The 27,087-nt window shown below is 36.7% G+C and overlaps 2 protein-coding genes and 1 pseudogene across 2 annotated transcripts; 1 reads left to right on the top strand and 2 right to left on the bottom strand.

Annotated features, from left to right (window-relative positions):
* The first annotated feature begins 8,081 nt into the window (after positions 1 to 8,081).
* LOC143591851 (delta(12) fatty acid desaturase DES8.11 pseudogene) lies at positions 8,082 to 9,313 on the top strand (annotated as a pseudogene).
* Positions 9,314 to 14,578: 5,265 nt separating this feature from the next.
* LOC143591863 (adenylate isopentenyltransferase 3, chloroplastic-like) lies at positions 14,579 to 16,139 on the bottom strand. The gene is made up of 2 exons (XM_077071937.1): positions 15,754 to 16,139; positions 14,579 to 14,954 (listed from the first exon to the last, which is right to left on the bottom strand). Exons 1-2 carry the CDS (start codon positions 16,137 to 16,139, stop codon positions 14,591 to 14,593), a joined length of 750 nt encoding a protein of 249 aa, XP_076928052.1. The 3' UTR covers positions 14,579 to 14,590.
* Positions 16,140 to 20,672: 4,533 nt separating this feature from the next.
* LOC143591856 (uncharacterized) lies at positions 20,673 to 26,857 on the bottom strand. Its single transcript, XM_077071933.1, has 14 exons — positions 26,405 to 26,857; positions 25,575 to 26,054; positions 23,607 to 23,667; positions 23,486 to 23,515; positions 23,033 to 23,137; positions 22,817 to 22,951; positions 22,642 to 22,716; positions 21,712 to 21,946; positions 21,582 to 21,638; positions 21,347 to 21,515; positions 21,202 to 21,259; positions 21,033 to 21,117; positions 20,892 to 20,949; positions 20,673 to 20,812 (listed from the first exon to the last, which is right to left on the bottom strand). The coding sequence occupies exons 1-14, from the start codon at positions 26,855 to 26,857 to the stop codon at positions 20,720 to 20,722; spliced, it is 2,094 nt and encodes a 697-aa protein (XP_076928048.1). The 3' UTR covers positions 20,673 to 20,719.
* Between the last annotated feature and the right edge of the window lie 230 nt (positions 26,858 to 27,087).

Raw genomic sequence — 27,087 nt, 5'->3', positions numbered from 1 at the left:
TTTTCCCTTTTTCTAAAACGAATAATCCCCTTCCAAGGTGAGACTTTAAGCATCACGTGGTCTCCAACATCAAATTCAATGGGCCGTCTCCGTCTATCCGCATATGACTTCTGGCGGTCTTGAGCAGCTTTCATCCTGGCCTTAATCTGATCAAACTTCGAAGAGGTTTCTTGCACCACTTCTAAACTTCCAATTTCTTTCTGACCAATTTCTCCCCAACACACGGGAGTTCTACATCATCTACCATACAACATCTCAAAAGGAGGCATACCAATACTTGAATGGTAGCTGTTGTTGTAAGAGAATTCCGCTAAGTGCAGATGATCATCCCAGCTTCCTCCAAAGTCAAACAAACAAGCACGTAGCATATCCTCAAGGGTTTGGATAGTCCGCTCGGATTGTCCATCTGTTTGAGGATGATACGCCGTGCTGATGTTCAGTCTCGTCCCATGGCTTCATGGAACCTCTTCCAAAATCTTGAAGTAAAGCGGGTATCTCTGTCTGACACAATCGATAATGGCACCCCATGCTTCGCCACAACTTCCTTAACGAACATATTTGCTAACGTTTCTGACGAGATAGCCTTTCATATAGGCAGAAAGTGAGCACTCTTTGTCAAACGATCCACAATCACCCATATGGTATCATGATTCTCAGCTGTACGCGGTAGCTTAGTTATGAAATCCATGGTGATGTGTTCCCACTTCCACTCGGGTATCTCTAACGACTGCATCTTTCCATATGGTTTCTGGTGTTCCGCTTTGACTTGCAAGCAAGTTAAGCACTTGCTGACATGATTCACCACTTCATTCTTCATACCCGGCCACCAGTAGTCCTTCTTCAAGTCTTGGTACATCTTAGTTGATCCTGGATGAATCGAGTATCAAGACTTATGGGCCTCGTCTAGGACTCGATTTCTAAGATTTCCATGTCGAGGGATCCACATTCTATCAAATCTGGTCTTTACCCCATGAGTATTATCCATCAACTCGGTCTGTTGCCCAAAAATTCTCTCCTTCTTCATCAACCCTTCATCAGCTAACACTTCCATCTGCACTTTGCTGATCTCTTCGAAGAAATCTGAGTTGATGATCAACTTATAAGACTTGATTGTCGCGATAACTTCTGCGTTCTTCCGGCTCAAGGCGTCGGCGACTACGTTAGCCTTTCCCGGATAATACTTGATCTCACAGTCATAATCCTTTATCAGTTCTAACCACCTTCTCTGCCTTATATTCAACTCTTTCTGCTCGAAGAAGTATTTCAAACTCTTGTGATCTGTATAGATAGTGCACTTAGTACCGTACAAGTAATGCCTCCAAATCTTAAGAGCATGCACTACAGCTGCTAACTCTAGATCATGCGTCGGGTATGTACTTTCGTGAACTTTCAGTTGTCTAGACGCATAGGCTATGACCTTACCTCGTTGCATCAACAAGCAACTTAACCCTTGATGTGAAGCATCAGTACAGACTACCAAATCCTCCTCACCATCGGGTAGAACAAGGATTGGAGCCTGCGTGAGTCTCTTCTTCAGCTCTTCGAATGCCTCTTCCTAAAACTTACCCCAACTGAACACCACAGTCTTACGGGTCATATCGGTCAACGGTGAGGCTATCTTGGAGAAGCCCAGAATGAATCTTCTATAATAGTCAGCTAACCCTAGGAAACTGCGTATCTCGGTTGGGTTTCGCGGAGTCTTCCAATTCTTTATCGTTTCAATCTTGGCTGGGTCCACAACAATCCCCTCAGGATTAATTATATGACTTAAAAACTGTACTTCTCGTAACCAGAACGCACATTTTGAGAACTTAGCGTACAGTCTCTCCTTCTTCAGAACTCCCAACACATCTCTCAGATGCTCAGCATGGTCAGACTCGCTCTTCGAATAAATCAATATATCGTTGATGAAAACGATAACCGACTTATCTAGCATCGGCCGACATACCCTATTCATCATATCCATAAATGCTGCGAGAGCATTTGTTAAACCGAACGACATCACTAGGAACTCGTAGTGCCCATACCGCGTCCAAAACGCTGTCTTAGGGATGTCTGCCTCTTTCACCCTCAGCTAATGATAACCTGATCTGAGATCTATTCGCGAGAACCAGCTTGCACCTTGTAGCTGATCAAATAAATCATCAATCCGTGGCAACGGATATCTATTCTTTACCGTAAGCTTGTTCAACTCCCTGTAGTCAATGCACATTCTCATGCTTCCATCTTTCTTCTTAACAAATAACACCGGCACGCCCCACGGGGAAACACTCGGCCTTATGAAACCTTTGTCGAGGAGTTCTTGAAGTTGGGACATCAATTCCTTCATCTCGGATGGCGCCAGACGATAAGGTGCTTTCGCGACGGGCTGTGCTCCTGGTGTTAACTCTATCTGAAATTCTACTTCTCGTTCCGGTGGTAACCCTGTAAAGTCCTCAGGGAACACCTCTGGGTAGTCACACACTACAGGAACATCTTTCATTTATTTCGTCTCGGCCGTAGCTTTGACAACATACGCCAGGTAGGCACTGCACCCTCGCCTTAACAAACCTTCGGCTTTTATCATCGAAATGACGCTAAGCCCTGTACTTTCTCTGTCACCATAAACCGTTACCGTACCACCATCCGAAGACTTCAGTCTTACCAATCTACTTTTGCACACTATCTGGGCTTCAAATTCAGATAGCCAATCCATCCCCAACACTACATCAAATCCTCCTAAGGTCATCACATACAGGGTAGCAGGAAATTCGTGTCCTTCCAACTCTATTTTACAACTCTTAACCATTTTCAAAATTCTAACCGAGGTCTCACTAGCGGTCTCTACCATAAAAGTTTCAGGCACACGAAAACATTTCATTCTAGATTTCTTACAAAACGGAGTAGCTACAAAACTCCTAGTCGCACCTAAGTCAAACAATACGGAAGCAGAAATACCATTTGCTAGGAATATACCTGTAACAACGTCGGGGATATGCTTAGCTTGTTCTTGTGTCTGCATGTAGGCTCTGGTCTTTGGCCTAGACTGCTCAGCATCCTTCTTACTGCTTCCCCCAGCTTCAGTACATTGTCTCGCCATGTGGCCTATCTTGCCACACCGGAAACATGCCGGTTTTGCATTACATTCATTGGCGTAATGCCTCACTTTCCCACACTTGTAACACACATTCGACCCAAACTTACACTCTCCTCCATGAGCTTTCCCACATTTGTGGCATATATCAGAACCAGTTTCCCATCTGCACTCACCACCGTGCATCTTCCCGCATGTCTTGCACGGCTTCTTCTCCCACACCTTCTGCTTCTTCTCCCTTGAGTTCCACAACTGAGTACCCGATCGCTTAGCAGGAGCAACCCACTTCTTCTCCTTCTTCTCTTCCACTACCACCTCGTCCACGGCCAGGTCATCATAAACCATTTCTGCGAGTTCGACAGCAGAATCGAAAGTAGCGGGTTTACTGGCCCGGACAAAGGTGCGAATGTTTGGTGGTAGTCCCCTCAAATAGCACTTGACCCTCTTGTCCTCGGAGTTCACCATGTCAGGCACGAGTCTTGACATACGATTAAACTCGGTAGTGTACTCTCGGAGGGTCATCTTTCCTGCCTTCAAATTCAGGAACTTCATCTCTGCCTTCTCAACCTCAGCATCCGCACAAAACTTCCTCATGACCATCTCCTTCAAGTCTTCCCATGTCACGGCCTTAATCTCAGCGGCGGTCTTCCTCTGCTCAACAGTTTCTCACCAAAACATAGCTTCGTCCTCAAATGACTGGGTAGCAAAACCTACCGCTTGACTGGAACCGCACTCGCTAATTCGGATAACCTTGTCCATCGCGGTTATCCATTGGAGTGTAGCGATTGCATCCCCCGTACCAGACAGCTTCGGAGGGTCACAACCCTTGAACAACCTGTAGCTGCAGCCACCTCGGCCCCTCTTATCGTCGTTAACTTTCATAGACCGGCCTTCACTCGATTCCTCCCTCACAGTCTCTTCACCTTTCTTACTACATTCCCCTGTCCTCTCAGCGGTTCCTGCACGGCTCTCAGTTGACTTTTCCTGCTGCTGATTCTGCATCGCAGTAGCTACTGCCTGAGTGATGGCCGCTTGAATAGCAGGGTCGAGCTGATACCCTTCATTTCTCACAGTTAGGCTTCTCCCCTCCTCAGACTTAGTAATCGGTTCCTCAGGGGGTACTCGGGTAGTACGTGGTCTACCACGGCGTCTCGAACTTTCTTCTAGCCTAGCAGTCTTCTTAGTACCAGCGATTCGTATTCTATTGGAAAACACAAATGTCGTCACTACAGGAAATATTGAGTACGAGGATAGTAAGGCTAACAGGTAATAACAGTGGCCAGTTGTGATTAGCTGATCACGTTACTCTCCATGTCCTTTACACTTCCCTTTGTGAGTCCACTTGTGCTAGGTTCTACTTATAACAATTAGACAATCGTACATTTCACATCGTCGCATAACAAGCATTTCTATATGTAGTTATTTAGTTAGCTTTCTTACTCATTCTTTACCATACACAAGATCATGATCAACTTACACAAGGTGATTACTTTTTAATCTTTCTTGGGAGACACATGGCATTCTCGGACTGGCATCTTTTTTCTTTTCTTCCTGAAGTCTCATTCTCTGTTCGAGTCTAAGCATGTAGGATGCTTATTTCTCTCAAACTTATGCTCTGATACCAACTAGTAAGGCCCCGTTCCTGGAACCCTACTTTGGCGTTGGATTTACTCGTAAACATAGTTCCAAAATCAGAGTCACTTAAAACTTCATGCATTACATCACAAAACATCAAATCTTGTCTTACAAACTTTAACTTGTCTTAATACATATCATATAAATTTATAACACTCCTATCCCGAGATGCCAGTCTTCCAGTCCCTGCCACGTGTCATCCTTAAGCCAACTCCTTCAACATATTTACCTGCATGAATACTAAAAGTCAGCTACGCTGAGTGAGTTCTAGTTAAGCAGGTAACATACATTTCATTCTCATTCTTTACATTCTTACTTCCATACATTCCTACTTTTACTTACCTTCATTATTTTATACATACATAACCTTCTACGTTTTTAAAGAGCCTTTCGCCCTATAACCTTTGCATATATTATTAGGGTATGCAACCCTTCATTCTTCGCCTATGTTATTAGGGTAGGCAACCCTTTCTTCTTCGCCTATATTATTAGGGTAGGCAACCCTTTATTCTTCGCCTATATTATTAGTGTAGGCAACCCTTTATTCTTTAACTCTACATATCATACATACCATTCTTACACTACACATATCGTACATACCTTTCTTTCATTAGCTATATCTATTCTCATATACCTATTCACACATACGTTTAGCTCTTTCTACGTTAATTAGGTATATTTATAAACATTCATATGGCATACCCTTACCACTTAAGGTAATTGTATTAACTAATCACATTGAGTATGCACACAGCCCCAAAACATAACACAGAAATGGGGCGAGAAACTCACCTGGGTTCTGTTTCTCTCGGAGTTAAGTGTGATGCCCTTCCTTATCTGTGCACCGCTAACTGTGTAACAAGGCACGAGTATCAATTATCCATTTCAACTACTTCTTACATCTAGGTTAATGAAACCCTCAACTAGCGGGGGTCCGGGGGCAGCGCCCCTGGTAGCGGGGTCTAGGGGCGGCAGCCCCTAGCAGGGTCCAAGGGGTAGAGCCCCTGGCTGAGGTTGAGCTTTATTAAAAACGTATCAGAAAAATGAATCGGGTCACGTTTTACAACATTTTAAAATTTCGCATGAAAGAATTTCGCTTCACATGAAACTGTTTCGCTTCACATGACTGTGCGATGCGAAATTACCTTTTTCGCTTCGCATGGTCATGCGATGCGAAATAGCCTTTTTTGCTTCGCATGGCTTATGCGATGCGAAATTCTTCTTTTTCTTCGTTTTTACCATTTAATGGCCATTTTACTTCGTGACTCTTTGTATACTTGCGTTTTATGAGGCCCGAACATCACATTTTTACCATATAACATTCTCGTGGGGTTATAACTTATCAAGTTCATGTTTTTCTTCCATCATATACCCCGATCTATCCTTCTATCGGTTTGCATGTCGAATTCGACCTAAAACTTAACCTTTAAAACCAAAACTCACCTTTGGTTGGTCTCGGGTTCGGATCTAGACAGATCCGTGGAGCTTGGTGGTGTTTCTTGCTGTTTTATGGTGTTTACACCCAAGAATCTTCCTTCCTTTTGCTTGGATCCGAATCCGAATTGCTAGAGAGAAAGTGTGTGTTTTCTAGTATGTGTGTTGTGTAAAGAAATGGTGAAAGGATGGGAGATGGCCTTATATAGGGAGCCATGGGCCCCACCATCCACCTCCATTCCAATCTTATCCAAATACAAACACGCACACAACCAAACTAACGACACACCGATAATAATAAAATTTTTCGTTATTTATTAATTCTCAAAATACGGATGTTACATCCCTAGTATGTCATTTCGCATTTTTACATTTATTGTTATAGTTAAATTTCTATTAATCCAAACATAATAGTAAATCGGATCTTCAACACATTGCAAAATATTCTTGCATCAAACAATGGTCACAATCTGGTAAAGAGAATGTGTCTCCATCTATAGTACTAAGTATCAAATTTACCACCATAATTAACATCGGTAAATTTAAAAAAAAATTGTATGCACACTTTTATAGTATTTACTTTTTATGTCACCACAAAAGTTTTTTTTTTTTTTTTAATATTTTTATGTCTTGAGTGTTGATTTTAGTAAGTATAAGATAAGACAATTTAGATGTTGATTTCATTATATCATTTAGTATGTGTTATCCTTTATATATATATATATATATATATATATATATATATATATATGACATTTGCATTTCATTAATCATACGATATTTACATATATATGATGTTTGACATATTTTTCACCTATATATAACACGGGTCACTCTCCTGGTGCAATAGTGTTGTATTATATGAAAAAAAGTCCATTTAATGCATATGTGAAATAGTGTTGTATTACGTATACACAATCGTGTTATATTATATGCAATACAACACTATTGCATATATGCAATAAACAGTATTATTGCGTATATGCACTGTATTGATGATTTTTTTAGGAACAATATTAACATATAACAAGGATGAAATTAAAAAATTATTAGATATTAAAAAAAAATCCTTTATCCGTTCTCGAATTCTTTCTTTAAAAGAAGTTTTATCTTGATTCCACGTATACTATTTGGTGAGACAATAAATTATAAAACAGTAATTTGTTGTTACAACAAAAGTAACAAAGCAACAAAAGGATGGGAAGACACGGGGAGACTCGGGTTTGATCCCTGATGTCGATCGGATTTTTCCTGATGCATAAAACTTTTCGTGTTTTCGGGCGGGGTGAGCGGGGGTTTTACCGGGAATGCCAAATGATTCTTAGGTTCCAGCGTGGGTCCCGATAATGTCAACATAGTCTGGACCGAGGGTGATGGGGCCGTAAATGCGATCACGTTATCACTTAACTGAGAAAGTCGCCGTTCAAAAAAAAAATAAAGACATATTTTAAACATGTAACGGAAATGACAAATTTAATACTTTATAGTAGATTTATATATTCTATAAGATGATGTAAATATACATTTTATTTGGGGCGGCTAAAAGGTCAAACGATAGTGTCACTTCCGCAGAACTTATGAGACATCATGCAAATAATAGTGTAATACAACCTATATCAATTTCAAAGACGCCTCTATAATTAACTTCAATTATTTAACTATAAAAAGTTTGATCGACCTCTTTCATCTTTCCTACATAATAACAAATTGTATTCTTTTATATTATCCATTAACATGACTAAGAACTCTAAAACGTTTAATACCAAGAATATTACAGAAAGGGCCAAAAACTTGGTAGTTCTCCTTGTCAACTTTTGGTCGTACCTTGAATATCATATTACCCTATCCTTGACTGATATAGTAATATTACTAATGTTTTTAAAACAAAGACAGTAGCTGCCTTAGTTGAATCTCCGAACTATAAATACCCATCATCACTTCACTCTATTCCACCACCCAAAACCATCTCTTCTCTTCGTAAACTTTACTTGTTTAAAACCATGGGAGCCGGTGGTCGAATGAATCTCGCTAACACCGACGATAAACCTCTCGCCCACAAACGTGTTCCAGTCTCTAAACCACCCTTCGAGCTTAGCGATCTCAAGAAAGCCATTCCACCACATTGTTTCAAACGTTCTCTTGTACGCTCTTTCGCAGCCCTTTTCCGTGATTTTATCCTAGTCGGCGCGTTATACTATCTCGCGGATACTTTCATTCCCTTGCTCCCTAAACCCTTAGCATATGTTGCATGGCCAGTTTATTGGTTCTTCCAAGGTGCTTATCTTATGGGCTTGTGGGTCATTGGCCACGAATGCGGGCATCACGCGTTTAGTGAGTACCCGTGGGTCAATGACACCGTCGGGTTCATCGTCCACTCGTTGATCCTCACTCCATACTTCGGGTTCAAATATAGCCACCGTACTCACCATGCAAACACGAACTCCATAGAATACGACGAGGTCTGGATCCCTAGACGCAAGTCTGATAAACTGTATTCCGAAATTCTTAACAACCCGGTCGGGTCATTTTTCGTGTTTGTGTTCAAGATCATATTTGGCTTTCCTTTGTACTTTATATTCAACTTTTATGGTAGGAAATACGAGAAGGGAATCACTAGTCACTTTTACCCGTATAGTCCTATCTTCAACGACAGCGAGCGCTTTCAGATTTTCCTCACGGATCTCGGGGTTTTCGCCACTTGTTACGCTGTTTACCGAGCTGCCACAATCATGGGCACACAATGGGTGATCAACATATACGGAATGCCCATGCTTTTCATGACCGGTTTCTTCATCTTACTCACGTATCTACACCACACTCACCCGTCCATCCCGCACTATGACTCAACCGAGTGGGACTGGCTTCGAGGTGCTCTAGCCACCGTTGACCGAAACTTTGGATTCTTGAACCATGCTTTCCATGACGTGACTCGAACCCACACCGTTCACCATCTTTTCCCCACGATTCCACATTACCATACCTTCGAGGCTAGGGCGGCCGTACTGCCTATTTTGGGTGATTACTACAAGTTCGATGATACGCCCATTCTACAGGCCATCTGGAGAGAGACGAAGGATTGCATTTTTATCGAGCCTGATGAGGTTAACGGAGAGAAAAAGGGTATTTATTGGTTTTACAAATAGGCAACCTAGCTACTAAAAGGACTATTTACGTCGAAAAAAAAATATTCGTCTTGGTATTATGTAGTCTGAAAATCATCAACATGTGTTTTACATTGTTCTCTTCTTTGATGTATAATAAATTATTAAATGATATGTGTGTTTTACATTGTTTCTTCTTGGTAATTGGTATTGTTACGTTCTAGAATAATATAGCATGTACTTTCTCTTTAAAATTAAGTCATACATATTTTCTACGCCAATTAATTACCCACAATTACTTTGTTCTAAAATAGTACCCCGCTTGAAAACCATGGGCCGTCACTTGAACCAATATAGTTCTTGCGACATAATCTCGTGTTATTAATCTAACTAATATATAAAAACAAAACCAATTTGTCCATTTGTCCTTTTTGTAAGGTGTCCATCTAATGCTCCATGTCGTCCACTTTCCATACTTATAATTTCCACATACTTAATCAATTAATTTTAATTCTAATGCTAATTAACATTTAAACCAATATATAACACAAGCATCGGTCAAACTTAACATTTAAAGTTTTGAATTCATAACTTAACATTTTTTTAACCAACCTAAATGTAAAAAATTTCAATGCTTAGATTACATCGAATCAGAAGGCAAGTAGGCAACAAGTTCCGCTGCTACCCCCTTTTTGAATTGCAAAACCCAATCTACTAAAAACTATATTTGCTGATCTTCGAGTCATAACATTACTATGCATCACCCGTTGAACACAGGTAAGTAACTCCATAGCTTCAGGCGCGAAGAAACCAAAAGTATCAAAAGCAAAAGGAATAAATACATGTTGGTTGTCAAGACACGCCTTAACATTTACTTTGACTTTATTACATCCAACTAATATATTAAAGGAAAACCAATTTGTCCACTTATCCTTCTCCTAGGGTGTCCACCTAATGTTTCACGTCATCCACTTTCCATGCTTATAATTTTCACATAATTAATCAATTAATTTTAATCCTAATGCTAATTTTCTTACTATACTATTAAAGCAAAATAAGATATCCACGTGGCCTTTAAATAGGATGTCCACATAAGCTTACAAGGTTTTCATCTTTAAAATTGCCACATAATTCACTAATTAATATTTCCTAGAATCATAACTCACTAATTAATGTTTTCTAGAATAATAACCAACTATTTCCTTTCAAATGATTTAAAAACCAATTTTGACTACAATTAATTATTTATAACTAATTTTTGCTACCCTTTTTAGTATGACTATTACTTTAGCAATTCAATTATTTGTATATTTATACAGTTTCTCATTCACACCATTTATACATATTTTTACTACATCTTGTAGTTTTGTCGAGAACAATGTAAAAAATTCTTATGATAGCTACATATATACATACATACATACATAAATATATATATATATATATATGGCATTCGAAATTTTTTCCATCCATGTGTAAAACGGACCAACGGACCATCATCCTAGTTTATATTATATTACAATATGGTGTTATTGAAAAAAATATTTACTAAAATGATAGGTGGTTTGTTAATAGTAGAACACATGAATTATAAATATATTGGAAACAACTATGGTGTCAGTAGAAAAATTATTTACTTATCTATTGTTAAAAGAAAATATTTATATTTATTAAAATGATAGGTACGTGGTGTGTTGATAGACGATAGTAAAACCCTTTTAGTGACTACCTACTGGACTCGGGATGGAGTTGATACCAATTGGTATCAGCAGCTAAACCATTTTGTTTTTTGGACCGTATAGAACAAATTTCATCTTTAGCGGATTTATGAGAATTTTTTTTAGATAGTGTATTTTATAGGCATTTGATAGGGGCTTTCTTTTTTATTCAATCGCAAATAGGTTCAGTTCCACTTGCAATGGCGAATAAGCAATTCTTTTAGGTGTGTAAGTGTTCTTGTCATGTTTTGTCTTTAATCGCCATTTTATTCTCTATTTTTATTGGCGATTTACTTTATTTTCTTCTATTCCTATGACGATTAACACTAAAGTCTCTAGCCTACCACCTACCTTGTTGTTCTCTTCTTGTAGTAGCGAACAAGAATTAAAATAAGTTAGTCAGCTGTTGGAGTGTTGTATATGTGTTATGAATTATTTTAACACTTGCATGTTCATTACTTGTACGTTCTTCAGAATCTCAGCGGAAAGTCTTTTATGATAGGATTAGGCATCCATGATTGTGGAATTTTAGATTTTTAGTTGATAATAATTGCACATAAGTTAGGAACCTGGGCTTATTTGTTTTTGTTTGTTTGATGGATTTTAGTATTAAACTAGATAGTTAAAATTTGCAAAATCATCTTTTTTTTTTTCTTATTTCATTTTCTAGTAAATGGTATCACATCCATTCTAAGGAAATTGCAACAATTTTTATTTTGGGCAAAACAAGGTTTTTTTGTGTTTTTGGGTAGTAGTATTACATGCATATATTTTTGGTCAATAATATGTGATTGATCACCAATAATAATTGATGGAAATTAAAGAAAGACGGCGGCTTATGCCTCTATTGAGCAATTAAAATAATTGATTCTTTTATTAAGTTGATTGTCCATCTAAGAAAAACTATTAGCGCCGATTCAAAGAAAAATTAAAGAGACACTAATAGCAATTTAACATACTTAGTTAACAAAACCAATATACTGACTTTTGGGTTTAAATTGGCTAATTACTAGCATATCTTAATTCTTGTTCACCACTACTAGAAGAGAACAAGGTAGGTGGTAGGCTAGAGACTTTTGGATTAGGATTAATCGCCATTAGGAATAGAGATTAATGTCACCTCACCTTAATGTCACTAGCAATGGCGATTAAAGAAAACGTCACAACAACACTTAGCACACCTAAAAAGAAATGCTTAATTGTTACTACTAGTGGAAGTGAACCCCCTTGTGATTGAATAATAGAGGAAGCCCCACAAGTGATCAAATGCCTATAAAATAAGTACTTTAAAAGAAACTGATTAATGAACCCGAACTCCCGAAGGCAATGTCACACCCATTGTAACCAAACTTTAATTTTGACGCTATTCTATTAATTATAATATATACTAGTTGGGTGTCCGCAACGGGTATGCGTGCAAACACGATTCGAATATGTAACCAGCGTTAGTACGCGCCTGACATCGCATCTGCATGCGCGTAACCCAATGATAGTGCGCGTGTAACTGGTATCGGTAAACGCATCACACAACGGTTGTACGTGTGCAATTCGGTGTCGGTACGCGCGTAACCGGTCCCAACCAGACCTGGACCAAATTAACCTTTTTTGTATCACGTGTTTTGTCCATAACCATTTCTGACCCACGACCCAAACCAACTCGACCCCGCCCCTTTGCAGGTCCTAACTGGTAATCATGTAACACGCTAAGTTTTTAAAATTAAAAAAATAAAGCAATACCATACTCAAATAAAAAGAAAAAAAATGTTTGTTTTTATGGGGTAATGTTTTTTTGAAAAATTCTTAACGTGTGAAAAAATTATGACCGGTTAAAAACCATCAGTATAGTTAATTTAAAATAAGGGGTAAATGCATAAGTATTATATAAATTGACAAAATGTGATTGACGTTAAAGGACTATATTTGTAAATATTTTTGAATCAAATATTGTTAACCATAGAAGAGGTGATAAAAGACCACATTACCCCTTAAATCTCATAAATTTATGCATTATGTGTTGTGTCTTGTGCATGGCCTTGTGTACCTCTTAAAATTTAAGATATTCCTAACTCATGCTTTATATATAGTATATATAGATATAGATTACTATCCTATTAATTAGTTTCGGTATCAAATACAAATCATTCTTAACAAGAAAACAGTGAGAAAACAATTTGTTGTTATTAGGGTTGAGCAGGAAACCGAATTAACCGAACCGAAACCGAAAAAACCGAACCGAAGCATTAACCGACGGTTAATTTTTTGTATTTTTGAAAAACCGAAATTTCGGTTTCGGTTCGGTTTTCCATTTTTAAAAAACCGAACCGATATGTGTTTTTACTTAAATATTAATACAATTTTATGTGTTTTTTAGATGTTATGACCAGAAACAAAACACCAAAAAAATCTACCGTTAATGGTGATGAAGATTATGAAGATGATGAAGATTGGGAGTAAACTTTGAAGATGAATAAGATGAAGAATGAAGACAGGAACTTAACTTTTAGTGTTTTTTGATTAAGAACTTTGTTGAATTTTAAACTCTAGTACTCTTACAAGTTTGTATTCGTTTGGTTCCATGTAACAAATTCCTATTTTTGTGTTTCGAATCTAATATGCATTTTCATTATTTTGGAATTTTTTTGCAATGTCTACACACATAAAAAAAACCGATTGTAACCGAACCGAAACCGCAAAAAATCGAAAACCGAAAAACCAAAAACCGAACGGTTTGTATATTCGAAAAACCGAATTTTCGGTTTCGGTTTCGGTTTTGCCTAAAAACCGAACCGAACCGTGCTCACCCCTAGTTGTTATTATTAGATTTGTTTTTATAAGTGTTTACTGTTATTTTTTGTTCGTATCTGCTGATTTCCGATTGTGAGACATTATAAGTATTTGCTGATTTACATTTTGTTGTTATTATTAGGTTTTTTCTTATGTTATAATTATTTGCTATTATTATTTTATTGTTAATGTTGATTTTTTTTGTTGTTATTAATAGGGTTTTTTCTTTATTATTATAAAACATTGCTTATATAAATTGGTATTGTAGTTGATATTGTTTCATACGTTCTTATTTTTGATATTTGGTATTGTTTTCTACGTTCTTATATTAAGATAAATTAAGATAATTTATACATGAACCTTCCCCCTATTAATTATTCCATTATTATTTGGTACTATATTATTTAACATTAAATTTAATTTTCTCTTGTAAACTTTTGCACGTTTAACTTTTAAAAGAAATCCAATTAGTTTGTTTTATTTACCTTTTTTTTCTTTAAACATTCTCATATAAATTTTAATAAAAACCGAATGGTGTTCAAAATTAAAGATTCTTTGTGTTCGTGGACGTCTTTCACTCATATTTAATGAATGAAATGTTATTTTTATATACGACTATGTTATTTAAGCTTTATTTATTTTTAAAAACAGTTTTAGTTTGATACTTGTTTATTTGAATTAATTAATTCATAAGATGCTTAGGAATATATTTAAGCAAATTGAAACAAACATGCTATTGCAAAAACAAAAAAACAAAAAACAAAAAAAAACATTGGCTCCCTTTGTACCAAATCATTAATAGAGGGGTAACTGGTAACCAGCTGCGCCGCTAGATTGCATGATAACTAAACTGATGTGGCGTCTTGTCGGTGAATGTTCCAACGTTTAACGTTTATTAACCGGTGAATCTTCTCAACTTGCCTATTTGCGAGTTTGCATGTATTAACCTTCATTTCATTGATGGCTGATTCTAATAATATCTTGAGAGATTTATCTTCGGCAGAAGATGAACATTCGGCACGAAAATAAGCATCAAGTTCCCGCACGCCAATAGCTCTACGGATCCCTTTCGTGTAGTCGGCATTAGGGCTATACATGGCTCTAAGTTCTTCCACCATCCCGGCAGCCACCATTTGGTCAACTCGGGCGGATAACGATTGGTGGAGAACCGGCAGTTCCACATCAACCCACAAGAAGCAAACTGAGTACCTGTTAGATTAAATATTAATTAGTTGCAATTAATCTGTGTTCGGGCGGTCCAGGTGTTAAACTCGGTTATGGTACCAGCATTTGTTATAGTAACTCATACGCGTAAAGAAACGAAAACGACTTGAATAAAATTTATATAAAAATGTATTTAAAAATCTACATGTGTGTAGTACATTGTAGCAACGATTCAGTTATGCACGTCGAAACGTAACGTAGAAAACTCACAATGTAATTTAAGAAAACGTGATACTAACTTGTTATAGACATATTACGACTTTATTTATCTTGGGTTTTCTTTTCGGTTACTTTAAAGTGTCGGCGTCATATTGATACCGTAATGAATCGTACCATATTCAAAATTATTAATTAATGAAGATTAAAGTATCAATAAAACATCTATAAAAAATAGTAAAAATTAAAAAGAACAAAGCCAAGAAAAAGACAATATATATGCGAACACGAACATGAACACAAACATGTGTAAATTTAGGGGGTGTTTGGGATTGCTTATTTTCCCCATCTTTTAACTTTTTAACTTTTGTAGAAAGGAGAAAATAGAAAAAGGTGTTTGATAAGTGAAAAGGACTTTAGGTTTTAACTTTTTATTTAGTGTAAAAAAACTGATTTTAAGAAGTCAGGAATTTATGACTTTTGGGTTAAAAATGTATATACACCCATATAAGATATTCCAAACATTTTTTTTAAAAACTACTTTTCAAAAGTCATAAATTATAAAAATTCTTTTAATCAAAAGTCCTTTTGACTAAATAAGTAATCCCAAACACACCCTTAACATTACCTTGATTGGAATTCATCATCGATTAGCGCTTCGATGAACGACATCGAGCCACCAGCAATTAGGGGCAGTTTCCCTCTCTGGACAATCGATTCGACCGCCAGTGTAGCGGCTGCAACGAAGTTCTCAGCCGTGAACTCGGTTTCCGGATCCGCAACGCCAAGGAGATGGAATGGTGCGTTGCATGGCTCCTTTTTTATTTTATTTGTAACAATTTCTAAACCCTTGTATACTTTCATTTCATCAGAGTTTATTATCTCAGCGGAAACCCCGCCTGCGAGGTCCATGGCAAGCCTTGATTTTCCGGTACCGCTGGCACCCATAACCACAACTATTTTTTTCTTTGGTGGCTGCACCACCGGTGCCGGAGCTAAGGGCTCGCACATCATTTTTTTTTGTTGATGTAATAGTACGTTCCCAACTAAGCTATTTATAGGCATGAATATGGAATTAAGAAAAAAAGGTCAGAGGACTGATCCTGTCACATCCTAAATAATTGTATTTTGGTCGGGTTTTCTTAACATAAATTTCTTATTTTCCGGGATTTGAACCTAAAATCTTTAAATGTATTTGAAACTTTGTTTTTTTTTGCTACCGGACCATTAACCCTATGACTATGATTTTGGTCTAAAATCATGTTTATGATAAATTAATATAATTTTTTAAAACAAAGTCTTTCTTATAATCTGACTATGTTGTTTTAACTAGGTCCATGCTGACTTTAGATTATTAATTTTAAAATAATTATTGTTAAACAAGTAGGTAAATTTTGGATCAAAATATTTGCAAAATTTCAGGAGTATTATTTGAAACAGCCCAAAGTATTTGAAACAAACGAATCAAGACTTATAATCATTTATAATTTATCTTAATTTCTAAATAAAGACTTTTAATTTTTAATCATTTATGATTTATCTTAACCGGTTGAAGTGGTATAGCCAGCTGTCTCATGCAAATATAATCATCTAGAGGATAAAAAAATTAATTATGATTAATAACTTGCTGTCTTTATATTACCAAAAGATTCAGAGGTTTTTTCAAGTCTTCTAGATGGAAAAATCTCTTGCTTTAAAGACTATAATTGACTATGTTATTATTATCATTTAAACCTTTTCTCCTTTTTTAAGTGCATTCAAATACTATTTTTAACGTATGGAAAACAAATAAAATCCATATTACATAAACTTGGTATGGTTAAGGTTTGGGATCCTAAAGGTCTTAGATTCGAAACCTGACTCAAGGGGGTTTTCTCACAGTGGTGGGTTTCCTCCTTGATGATGTTCTTGAGTGAGTCAGGCCTGGAGCGTCAAAATCAATACGGACAGTTAATATCCCGTCTCAGGAAGGCTCACTTAGGTATTGGCGGCGGATCCAAACGCTATTAAAAAAAAAATAAAATAAAACATAAACTTGGTATCCATATTATGATAATATAAAATCCATATTATTTTGCTTAAAGGTTTTGAACTACTCAAAGCCAACTTCATTTCTTTTGTCGCTCCCACAAATCAATGCCAATAATCACGGTGTCCCTTTAACCGTTTTCAGTTACTATGATTATATGAATTTGTGTCATTAATATTCTTGTTGTCATAGCTTTTAACCCCTAGATTATATTCTTTTTCGGCCAGCAAACGTAGAATTGCCTATATATTTCGTACGGAGTGACATAATGACAAAAGGTCACTGCCAGCTGGTCAAACCCAGCCGTACGGAGCCCCTAAGCGCATCCAATTTATCTCCAGTTCCGGAGAAAACCCACCCTCCTGAAGGTCCACTGGTGGTAAAACCTGAACGCACTTAGGATCGAACTGGAGATCACAAAGATCGCAGTTTTGCTTCATTGAGTCACTCATACCCCCTAAAGTGTTGTATATGGAGATTGAATCCGAGTCTCCAATAAAAAGCTTAGGCTTCCTACCACTACACCATATCAGAAAGTACATATCATATTCTTTTTTTTTTTTGGTCAAGATAAAATAAAAACCTATAACCTTTTTTAAGGTCTTAAAAAATTGCATGTAACGTGGGCTGTATTTTTTAAATTTTATGGGTTTTTTTATAACGATAATTTTCTTATATATGTTTTAGGCCATCGCACTCTCAAAATTGAAGTCTTATTGCGCTACTCTGGTCAAATTATATTGTCTTAACTGGGCTCACACGAGCTTCAGAGTTTGGCTTGGGCGTTCCCCTTGAAAACCATATCGTTGGCTGCCACTTGACAATCGTCCTACCACCACAAGAGCAGAATTCTCTAGCGTAACACACGGCAGGACGAAAACCCGGGTGGGCTCGGGATTCGAACAGACAATCTTGCGCAAGGCCAAACTCAAATCATTGTCTGTCTAAATCCACCAAAAATTTCACAGATTGAGATCGAAGTCTCTACTGGAGAACCCAAACTACCTACCACTATGCTACAAACCTACAAGTGGTGGATAAAAAATGTTATAAAATAAAAAAAATGCATGGGTTTAAGTTATAAGAGCATTCCCAACCCGTTCCCCGTCCCTATCTCTATAATTAAACTAAAAAACACTACATTTCTCTCTTCTATTCAATTAAATAATACTTTTTTATACCTTTATTATTACAGTTTTCTCTCTCCACCCTATAATTTACAAAAAATCACTACCTTTTCCCCAAATTTACAAAAAATCACTACATTTTCTCTCTCCACCCTATAATTTACACTCACAACCCCACCCTATAATTTACAAACCCTCCTCACATAATTTTAGGGGATGAGTTGGTAATGCTCTAAGAGCATTCTCAGCCCGCTCCATATATATATATATAGGATTTGGTTCATTTTAGAAGTGTTTCTTAGTGCGAGAAGAGATTATAACCAATCACATGATTTTTTTTTAATTTCTTATTATTTAAATAAAAGGGTATGTTACTAATATAAAATATTTTGTTTTGTAACTCATACTCATTAATGATTTAGTTAATGTTAAGTTACTAACAAATGATAAGTTATTATTATTATTATTATTTATTTCATCTAAAATTTGAACAATTAAAATCCATTTGATTTAAAATCATTTTATTCTAACACATGGCTAATTAATTTTTCTATTTGATATCCAATGTGAAGCGTTTTTTTTAATCAACTAATGTAGTGTAGACTTAGTTTATGTAATGTAGATAAAGTTACGTAATCTAGTGTATGCGCACTTTCAATTTTATATAGTCATAACTAATGTAGTGTAGACATATCATATATAATCTTGGAAAAACTAATGTAATATAGGCTTACTTTCAAATGTTGTGTAGTCATAACTAATGTTGTGTAGATATATAAAATGTATTGTAGGCAAAACTAATATAGGATAGGCACACTTTCAATTGCTATATAGTCATAACTAATGTGGTTTAGACATATCATATGTGGTGTATGCGAAGCTGATGTAACGTAGGCTCACTTTCAAATATAGTGTAGGCAAAACTAATGTAGCGTAAGCACACTTTCAAGTGTCGTATAGTCATACTAATGTAGTGTAGATATATCTAGTGTTGTGTAGGCAAAACTAATGTAGTGTAGGTAGGCACACTTTCAAATGTTATGTAGTCATAACTAATGTATTTTGGACATATTTAATGTAGTGTATAGACACTTTCAAATGCCGTGTTGTCATAACTAATGTAGTGCAGAAATATCTAATGTAGTGAGGTAAAACTAATGTCGTGTAGTCACTTGAGCATGTTTGTATGTATCATGTATATGTATTAAACTAGTATTAATCATCTTATATGCATTGACTATGCTAGAAAAAAAAACCACCGAATACATTAATGTCTGGTTTAATTAGGCCAACGCCACAAAAGACAATTATGTCCTTTTTAATTAAAAATATGTCATAAATATGTGTATTTATTTACGATAATCCCATTATCAATGGTCTAAATTCATTTCTCGCACTTCTCGCTGTAATATCACTTCTCGCATGATCCATCCCCTATATATATATATATATATATATATATATATATATATATTGTATTTTGTAAATTATATGATATAGTTATAAATAAAAGAGAGAGAAAATGATATATGAGAAAGTTAAATTTGATGTTCCAATGTTCACACCGTATAATTTTTTAATATTTTCTTAAAATGATTGTAAGTGAATGAGAGAAAAAAATAATGATAAAGATGATAAAAAGTATTATTTAAATGAAAATAAAAGAATAAATAATAATTTATAGTATAATTATATAAAAATAGATAAAAAAATATGGGCTGGTGTGCTCTAGAACTAGGTATCATGAATTTTTTTATTAATAAAATGTTAAAAAATTATCAAAAATACCTTTCATTAATAAAAGAATAATTTTATTGCGTGGACCTAATCGCAATGATATATCATTCTCTGGGCCCATTATATTCTAAAAACAATATTTATTTTCGGTTCGGTTATTTCAGTTAAATTAGTAGGTTATGTGGTTACAGTTTGACTATTTTTGTTATGCCCACCTACTAATACTACTATGACATGAAGTTAATCAAAGAAAGTTATCATTAGTTAGTTTTTTTTTGAAAGGTAAAACTATGACATATACGTATCCTTATTTTAACAATTTAGCTTTGACCTAGAGACTAGCATGCTACAACACCCTGCCTACATAGACCAAGAGTTCATCGGCCTTCCGAGATTGGTGCATTTTAAACATACTTACATTTTAAAGCTATCCAGTAGCGTATTATAAGTTCAAATTCTACTAAGATTGTTAAACAGGATTAGAGTTGAGGGTTAGCACGGTGTAGCAATCGTAGTTGATTAAATTTGTGGGTGAACCTACTTGTGATGAGGCATTTAACTCATCTGCTACAAATTTGTTAATACAAAATACTGCGATACAGAACCCGTATATGTCTAATAAGGAAAACAGCCTATAATACCTGGTTCACCTCTTGAACACAAACTTACTAGGACTTTGTTTATATCATGCATAGTTTGTACTATTGTTCCTTTTTGTCGACCGATGTAGTACCTTGCTTTAAAGCTCTATCATGGTTAAGCATTGAACTAACACTCTCCACAACCAAGATAATCTGAAAATTTGAAAACATAAAGTAACAGAATTAGCCGTTCTGAATCAATAGAGCAGGTTTTGACAGTACATTGACCAACCTGAAAGCAAGCATAAGCCATTGCAGTAGCGAAGTAGAAGTTTGCATTTCCAGTTCCCTGCAAATTTCAGCATAATAATGTATCATAGCACATGTATACAAAACAATCGACCGATAATAATTAAAAATCAATAATCATAACCTCCATATCCACAGGTTATGCATCACAGGACTAAGAAGCAATGTCCCCAAATACCCAGAGAAAAGAAAAAAAGAGAACTGCATATCTGCAAAAAACGTAAATAAAACTTAATAAACTTACAAAAGATGAAATCAATAATCATAAAGCAATGGTTGGGTTGATCAAGTACCAGCTAGTGCATTCACAAACAGGCCCAATAAGCCCAAGTAAAGAGCCGAGTCCCCAACCTATCCACATTCATGAACAATGATAATGACAATATTAATATGTTTCAATTAAAAATATACCAGAATAAGAAAATAAAGCTGAGTTACCGAAGGATAGGATTTAAGAATAGAAGAGACTGCAATGTAGACAAATGCTAAAAAGCAAGGCCGATGGTGTAACCGTATAGCAAGTGGCAACACCATGAAAAGAATGTTTATATGAAACACTATCAAGAAGAAGTCCCTAAAGAAATCAAAAACCTCTGCGAAGAAGTACCTGTATCCACATAAATTCATTACAAGAATCTTAATTTTAACAAAACGTAATCCATAAACAACTCACCACAACACACCAATGTTTGGAGATAAATCTTCTACACTGAGAATAAACCCATACGTTCTGAAAACAAATTATGTTAACATAAGGATGGTAATATTTTTACATTAGTGAAATATAATATAGGAGGTTGTACCTTTTAAACATTTCTCCAAGGCCACTGTATTCTTTTAGAGAAATACCACACAAAACTAGGACATATAATGCCCAAATAGAAGCCCACAAAAAGAACAAAACGACTCGTCTCCATGAAAAACTTGTCAAATTAAATGATCCATTTGTGGTTTTCTTGTAATCATCGCCGTGTGTCGGTTGCAGAAACAGTTTTCTTGGTGGTGTATCTAGGCCAGAACCTACTAATAGAACTAACGAAAAACAAAAAAAAATGGAAAAAGAAATGTCAAGAGATAGAAGATTGATGACCAAACAATACGCCAGCAAACGAACCGAACGCGCCATGAACTGTTCGGCAGGCAGTTCATTTACATTCGTTTATTTAATAAATAACCGAACATGAACAAAAATGTGTGTTAGTTACGCGAATGAACATGAACACATGTCTCGTTCATCCATTTATATATGTGAGAGTTCAGTTACTTCCGTTCATTTATGTTCGTTCGTTTTCGCTCATTTATGTTCGTTAGTTACGTTTGTTTAAGTTTGTCCATTCACGATCATTGGCATATTCATTAAAATTTTAGGCTCATTATAGTGTAGCATGGTTTTAATAACTTATTCGACCCAAAACATTGATGTTCACAGTTACCTTTAATTGGTTTAAGCTCAGTTGCGCTCATTCATCTAAGTTTAGTTATCCTTGTCCATTTACGTTCGTAAACCATTCATTTATGGTGTAAACAAATGGACATAAACGAAAACGAAAACGAACACGCTCTTTTTCTTAACAAACAAACACGAACAAGAAAACCACGTGCGTTTAATTGTTTGTATTCAATCGTTGTCCAGTTAAAATTAAACAGACGAGCATGAGCATGCTCCCTTCATGTTCATTCGGCCGTTTATAGGCCTACCAAAAGAGTATGAAATGTGTAAGTAAACCATACCGGTATGATTAGAATAACAGGACAGAGAGACAAATGAGATGCTATCACCCATCCAAAAGCAGCTAGAGGAACTAGTCCTGTTGCAATAAAAATTAAGAAAATTAATGAAATTTGTTAACTGCTAGAAAAGAACATTAACACCAATCATGCATCTAAAAAGAGCTATAAAGTTCTTACTTTTGCAAGCCCCGTATAGAGACAAAACAATCACTAGATTTTCAATTGGTGATGTAGAATATCCCAAGCAGGTGATGATGGTCAAAGGATTCCATAAGTACACAAGGGAAGCTATATCACCAGATGGAAAATTTTCTACATAATATAAAGTTCATCAGCTTTAGTTAGAATAAATAAAACTAAAAGATACTGAATTTTGCATAGCGAGAAAAAAACCTGAAATTTGTGAAAGTCTACCAGCTCCTAACGATTTCAAACTCTGAATATCGGCCACTTGAAGATGCTGACCAATTGAACGAATAAGAACTGCAGTGATGAAATCTGCAATAACAAACACCAGACTGTTTCCAAAAATACGTTTTATGTCAACAATTTATACAACAAGGTGATAGCAATAAACAAACAAAGAATTGACAAAATTAAACAAGTGAAGATGTAAGCATCCTCTCAATCATTTTATTTATATCAATTTACTTTTTATCATAGGACAGCCCAACTAACTCCATTTAGCTTTAAACATTTTATTCAACTTCTAGTTTATCACAATATAATGCCCTAATCTCATCAGCAAGAAAGCATCACTAGAAAGTAGTATGCATGATAACTGGTACACAACATATCATTGTTGGTTTCTTCACATGTAAGGGAAAATATGGATGGAAATTTTACCCGCATAAAAGACGACTTTGCCCTTCACCTCTGCAAACAAGATAACAAGCAAATGAGCAATTATTAGAAATCACTAAACTCACCCGAAATAAATCAATAAATTCATCAATCATTTACATACCTATCAACAGTAAGAGAACCAAGGATCGATAACAAAAGAGGAGATCCATGGTACATTGAACCTGTAAGCAATCAAATTCAGTGAAGATAAAGACGTAGTAACTAAATAAACAAACAAAATTTTCTTGTCCGTGTTCGTTCGTTAAAAAAACAGACATGTTCATGTTCGTTTGTTAACAGTATAAACGAATGGTTCACAAACATAAACCAACCAACAACAACAACAAAGCATAGATGAACGAACGTAACTGAGTTAAAACCAGTGCAAAGTAGCGTGAACAAGTGTTGGGCCTAAAAAGTTATTAAAACTATACTAAATTATAATTGGGCCAAAAAACTTTGAATGATTATATATTAACAAACAAACTTAAACAAACATAACTAAAAACATAAATGAGCGTAAATGAACGTTCACGAACATAAATTCATGAACAATTCATTCATTAACTATCAAAACACAAACCGGCATACGGCGACATCGACGAGCGCTTCAACCAGTAACCTTCGCCACTACAACACCAACACAAAAGCCTAAATCAATCAATATTCAATAAACAACACACAATTGAAGTATGTAAATGCTAGTAATTACGCCTGCGAAGGCTGGTAACCGGAGTCGAAACTTCGGGCCGAGACGAGAAGTTGAGCGTGTTCGGGAAATAGACAATAAGCACTAGTCTCAACACAACTGAAGTTCCGGCGGACCTCCAAAAACACAATTGCTTACTCGCTGATGAGTTCTCCATAGTTAGGGTTTGTTTGTGGTAGTTGATAATATTATTTGCACCTGTGAAACGACGTCGGAGCGTGTGATTAAACTGTACAGTGTAATTAAAGTTATAAAACCCTAGGTGAACAGTAATAGTGTGACTTGAAATATTGAAGAAATAAATTGAACCTTTTATTATGTTGAATTGAATATGAGACCGGAAAATGTTGATCGCCGGTGACTGAATTCGGGCAGAGACGATTACGAGTCTGATGCCACACGTTAAGCTCGTATCGGCACCGGTTACACGTCATATGTCGTGTTACGTGCGTACCAGCGCCTCGGGGTGCAAACGAGTCGAGCCGCTTGAGCTTGAGTGGATAATAAGAGCAAAACGAGCTGAACATTTTTGAGCTCGAACCAAGCCTGAACCTCAAATACAACTCGTTTACTTGTTGAGCTCAAGCTCGAGCCTTGTGTATTATTAGTATTTACTTTTTGATTTCTATGCATTAAATTCACACTACACAACCGAGCTCGAGTCGAGTTTTGGCTCGTTTAAGGTACTACACAAGCACAAGCCAAGCTTAGATTCGTTTAAGGTTTTTTTTTAAATATATAAAATAAATAATTGATAAAGTGTATATAAATTAGTTAATAAAAATTTGTGAGTTAAGTCTGAGCTTAAAAAATCAACCACGAGCCAAGCTCAAGTTTTAGGAAAATAACTCGAAACAAGCCAAGTAAGCGTCAGATTAGGTGCGTACTGTGCAAGTTATGAGTTCGATAGATATGAGAAGCGAGACATAAATGGTGGAATAATCGAATAAAATTAATCAAGTAGCTAAAACTCTAGTTAGTAATAAATGAAGAAGTTTGCTATAAAACAAAGACAAAATGGATTTTTTTTTTTTGGGAATGGATCAGTTGGTCTCTCAAATCTTGTCACCTTTGTGTAAATTTCAGTGTCAATATGTGCATACACATAGTTTGTAGATTACAAGCTTGCTATGTGACATTGACTTGTAACAACTTTGTATTATAGGGCTTCTCTCAAATGAATTTGAAGGGTGCCACTGCATCTACTTTGAGGTCAATCTCTGAAAGCGGGTAACAATCCTTGGGGTAGGACTTGTTCAGGTCCTTAAAATCGATGCACATCCGCTATGAACCGTCGCTTTTAGGGACCATCACCGAGCTCGCGACCCAAGTTTGGTATTGAATCTCGCGAATGATCCCTGCGTGCAACAGATCCTGTACCTGCTTATTCATGGCTTTTGTTTGTTCGAGACCCATCTTCCTCTTTTTTTGAACGATTGGTGTATACGCCGGGTTAACCCGCAGCCGATGTTCCGAAATTTCTCGTGGTACACCGGTCATATCCGAAGGCTTCCAGGCGAAGATATCTGCGTTTTTGATCAGCAGCTGTTTCAGGAAGACGCACACCGTTTCTGAGATAGTGGCCCCGATTGTGACAGTTTGTTCCGGATGTTCCGGATTAACCACACATTTTTCGGGTTCTGTCCGCGGTGCCTTCTTGGGTACCTTCGCAGGCTTCGATCCCTCTGTTGCGTAGCAATGTTTGTTGACTCGTATGATTGCTACTCCTGTTCGCGTGGGAACACCCACTGCACCGTGTGTTGTGGAGGGATTGGCGTTGAAGTCACCAATTGCTTCCTGCCTTAGGATTATGTCATGTTTGGATCTCGCGGGTAGGACGGGGAACTCGACATCCTCGTCCTTGAGTGGATCCCGTCACTCAGTGTGACTGGAAATGTTATGACCCCCTTGGGGTGCATAACCTCGTACCTGAATCCAAAAACTGGGGCGTGCACAGGTTTCAACTTGGCCTTGTCTTATTCATCTAGCTGCTCAAAACACTGTTCGTACATTATATCAGACGTACTTCCAGTATCGAAGAAGACGTATTGAGACCGATAGTGACCGAATAGAGCCGTAACGATTAGAGGTTGCTTCATGCATGGCCCTCCTTTCACTCTTGGAAAAACTACGGGTTCATTTTTTCACTCATCTTCATATGCTTCCCTCCGCTTGAACTTCCGAGGAGGTTCCCCTTAGATCATGTGTACATTCAAATCCTTGATCTGCTTTCGCGGGGGACCTTTGTCTGCGGGAGCTGCGTTCTTCTGCTGACCTTGTCGCATGTTTTTGAGCAGATGATCAAGTTTTCCAGACTTGATAGCGGACTCGATCTCATTTTTCAAGCTTATGCACTCATTCGTGTCATGTCCGATGTCCTCGTGAAACATGCAATGCTTTTTCAGATTCAGGTTTACTCGCTTGGCCAGCAGTTGAGGTTTCTTGAATTCGATATTCTCTGTCGTTAAGATTTCAGACGTGGTCTTCTTTAAGGGTGTCCAATGTTGTCGGTCGGACTTGCCTGCTGCTCTATCCCTTTGTTTCTGCCCGATCAGTGATCTGGCATTAAACTGTTTGGAAGAGCTTTCCGGGGGTTGTATCCTTAACCATATTGAACCCTTCTCTTCCCTTTTCGACTGAGCGTTCCGCGGCTCGGTTCTCATGTGTTGTTTGGGTGCCTCTCGCCCTAGCAACTTTTCTGTAGCTGCGAAGACCTTAGCCGCGGATATGATCGCGTCCTAGGTCTGGGGCATTCCGTCCCGGCCTGTCAAACATCTGACCATCTCAGACTCCTTGCGTTTACCCGGAACGCTCCCCATAACATGTCTTCACTGATTCCACCAATATTCAAGCTCTCGTTGTTGAACCTGGTGATGAAGTTTTCCAGTGATTC

Source organism: Bidens hawaiensis, unplaced genomic scaffold (genome assembly GCF_021521415.1).
Source record: "Bidens hawaiensis isolate Kalapana, Puna unplaced genomic scaffold, B.hawaiensis_p1.1 tig00040103_1, whole genome shotgun sequence".
Lineage (NCBI taxonomy): Eukaryota > Viridiplantae > Streptophyta > Magnoliopsida > Asterales > Asteraceae > Bidens > Bidens hawaiensis.
This window is presented reverse-complemented; position numbering and strand designations above follow the sequence as displayed.

What these genes read in the sequence shown, in the direction of transcription:
- LOC143591863 (XM_077071937.1), bottom strand. Translation starts at nt 16,139, where the DNA reads ATGATGTGCGAGCCCTTAGCTCCGGCACCGGTGGTGCAGCCACCAAAG. An exon ending in GATGATGAATTCCAATCAAG is followed by an intron (nt 14,955 to 15,753) that starts GTAATGTTAAGG and finishes TTAATCTAACAG; the next exon opens with GTACTCAGTTTGCTTCTTGT.
- LOC143591856 (XM_077071933.1), bottom strand. Translation starts at nt 26,857, where the DNA reads ATGAGAACCGAGCCGCGGAACGCTCAGTCGAAAAGGGAAGAGAAGGGT. An exon ending in AGCAGATCAAGGATTTGAAT is followed by an intron (nt 26,055 to 26,404) that starts GTACACATGATC and finishes GATCCACTCAAG; the next exon opens with GACGAGGATGTCGAGTTCCC. An exon ending in GTTTGTGAATGCACTAGCTG is followed by an intron (nt 21,118 to 21,201) that starts GTACTTGATCAA and finishes CGTTTTTTGCAG; the next exon opens with ATATGCAGTTCTCTTTTTTT.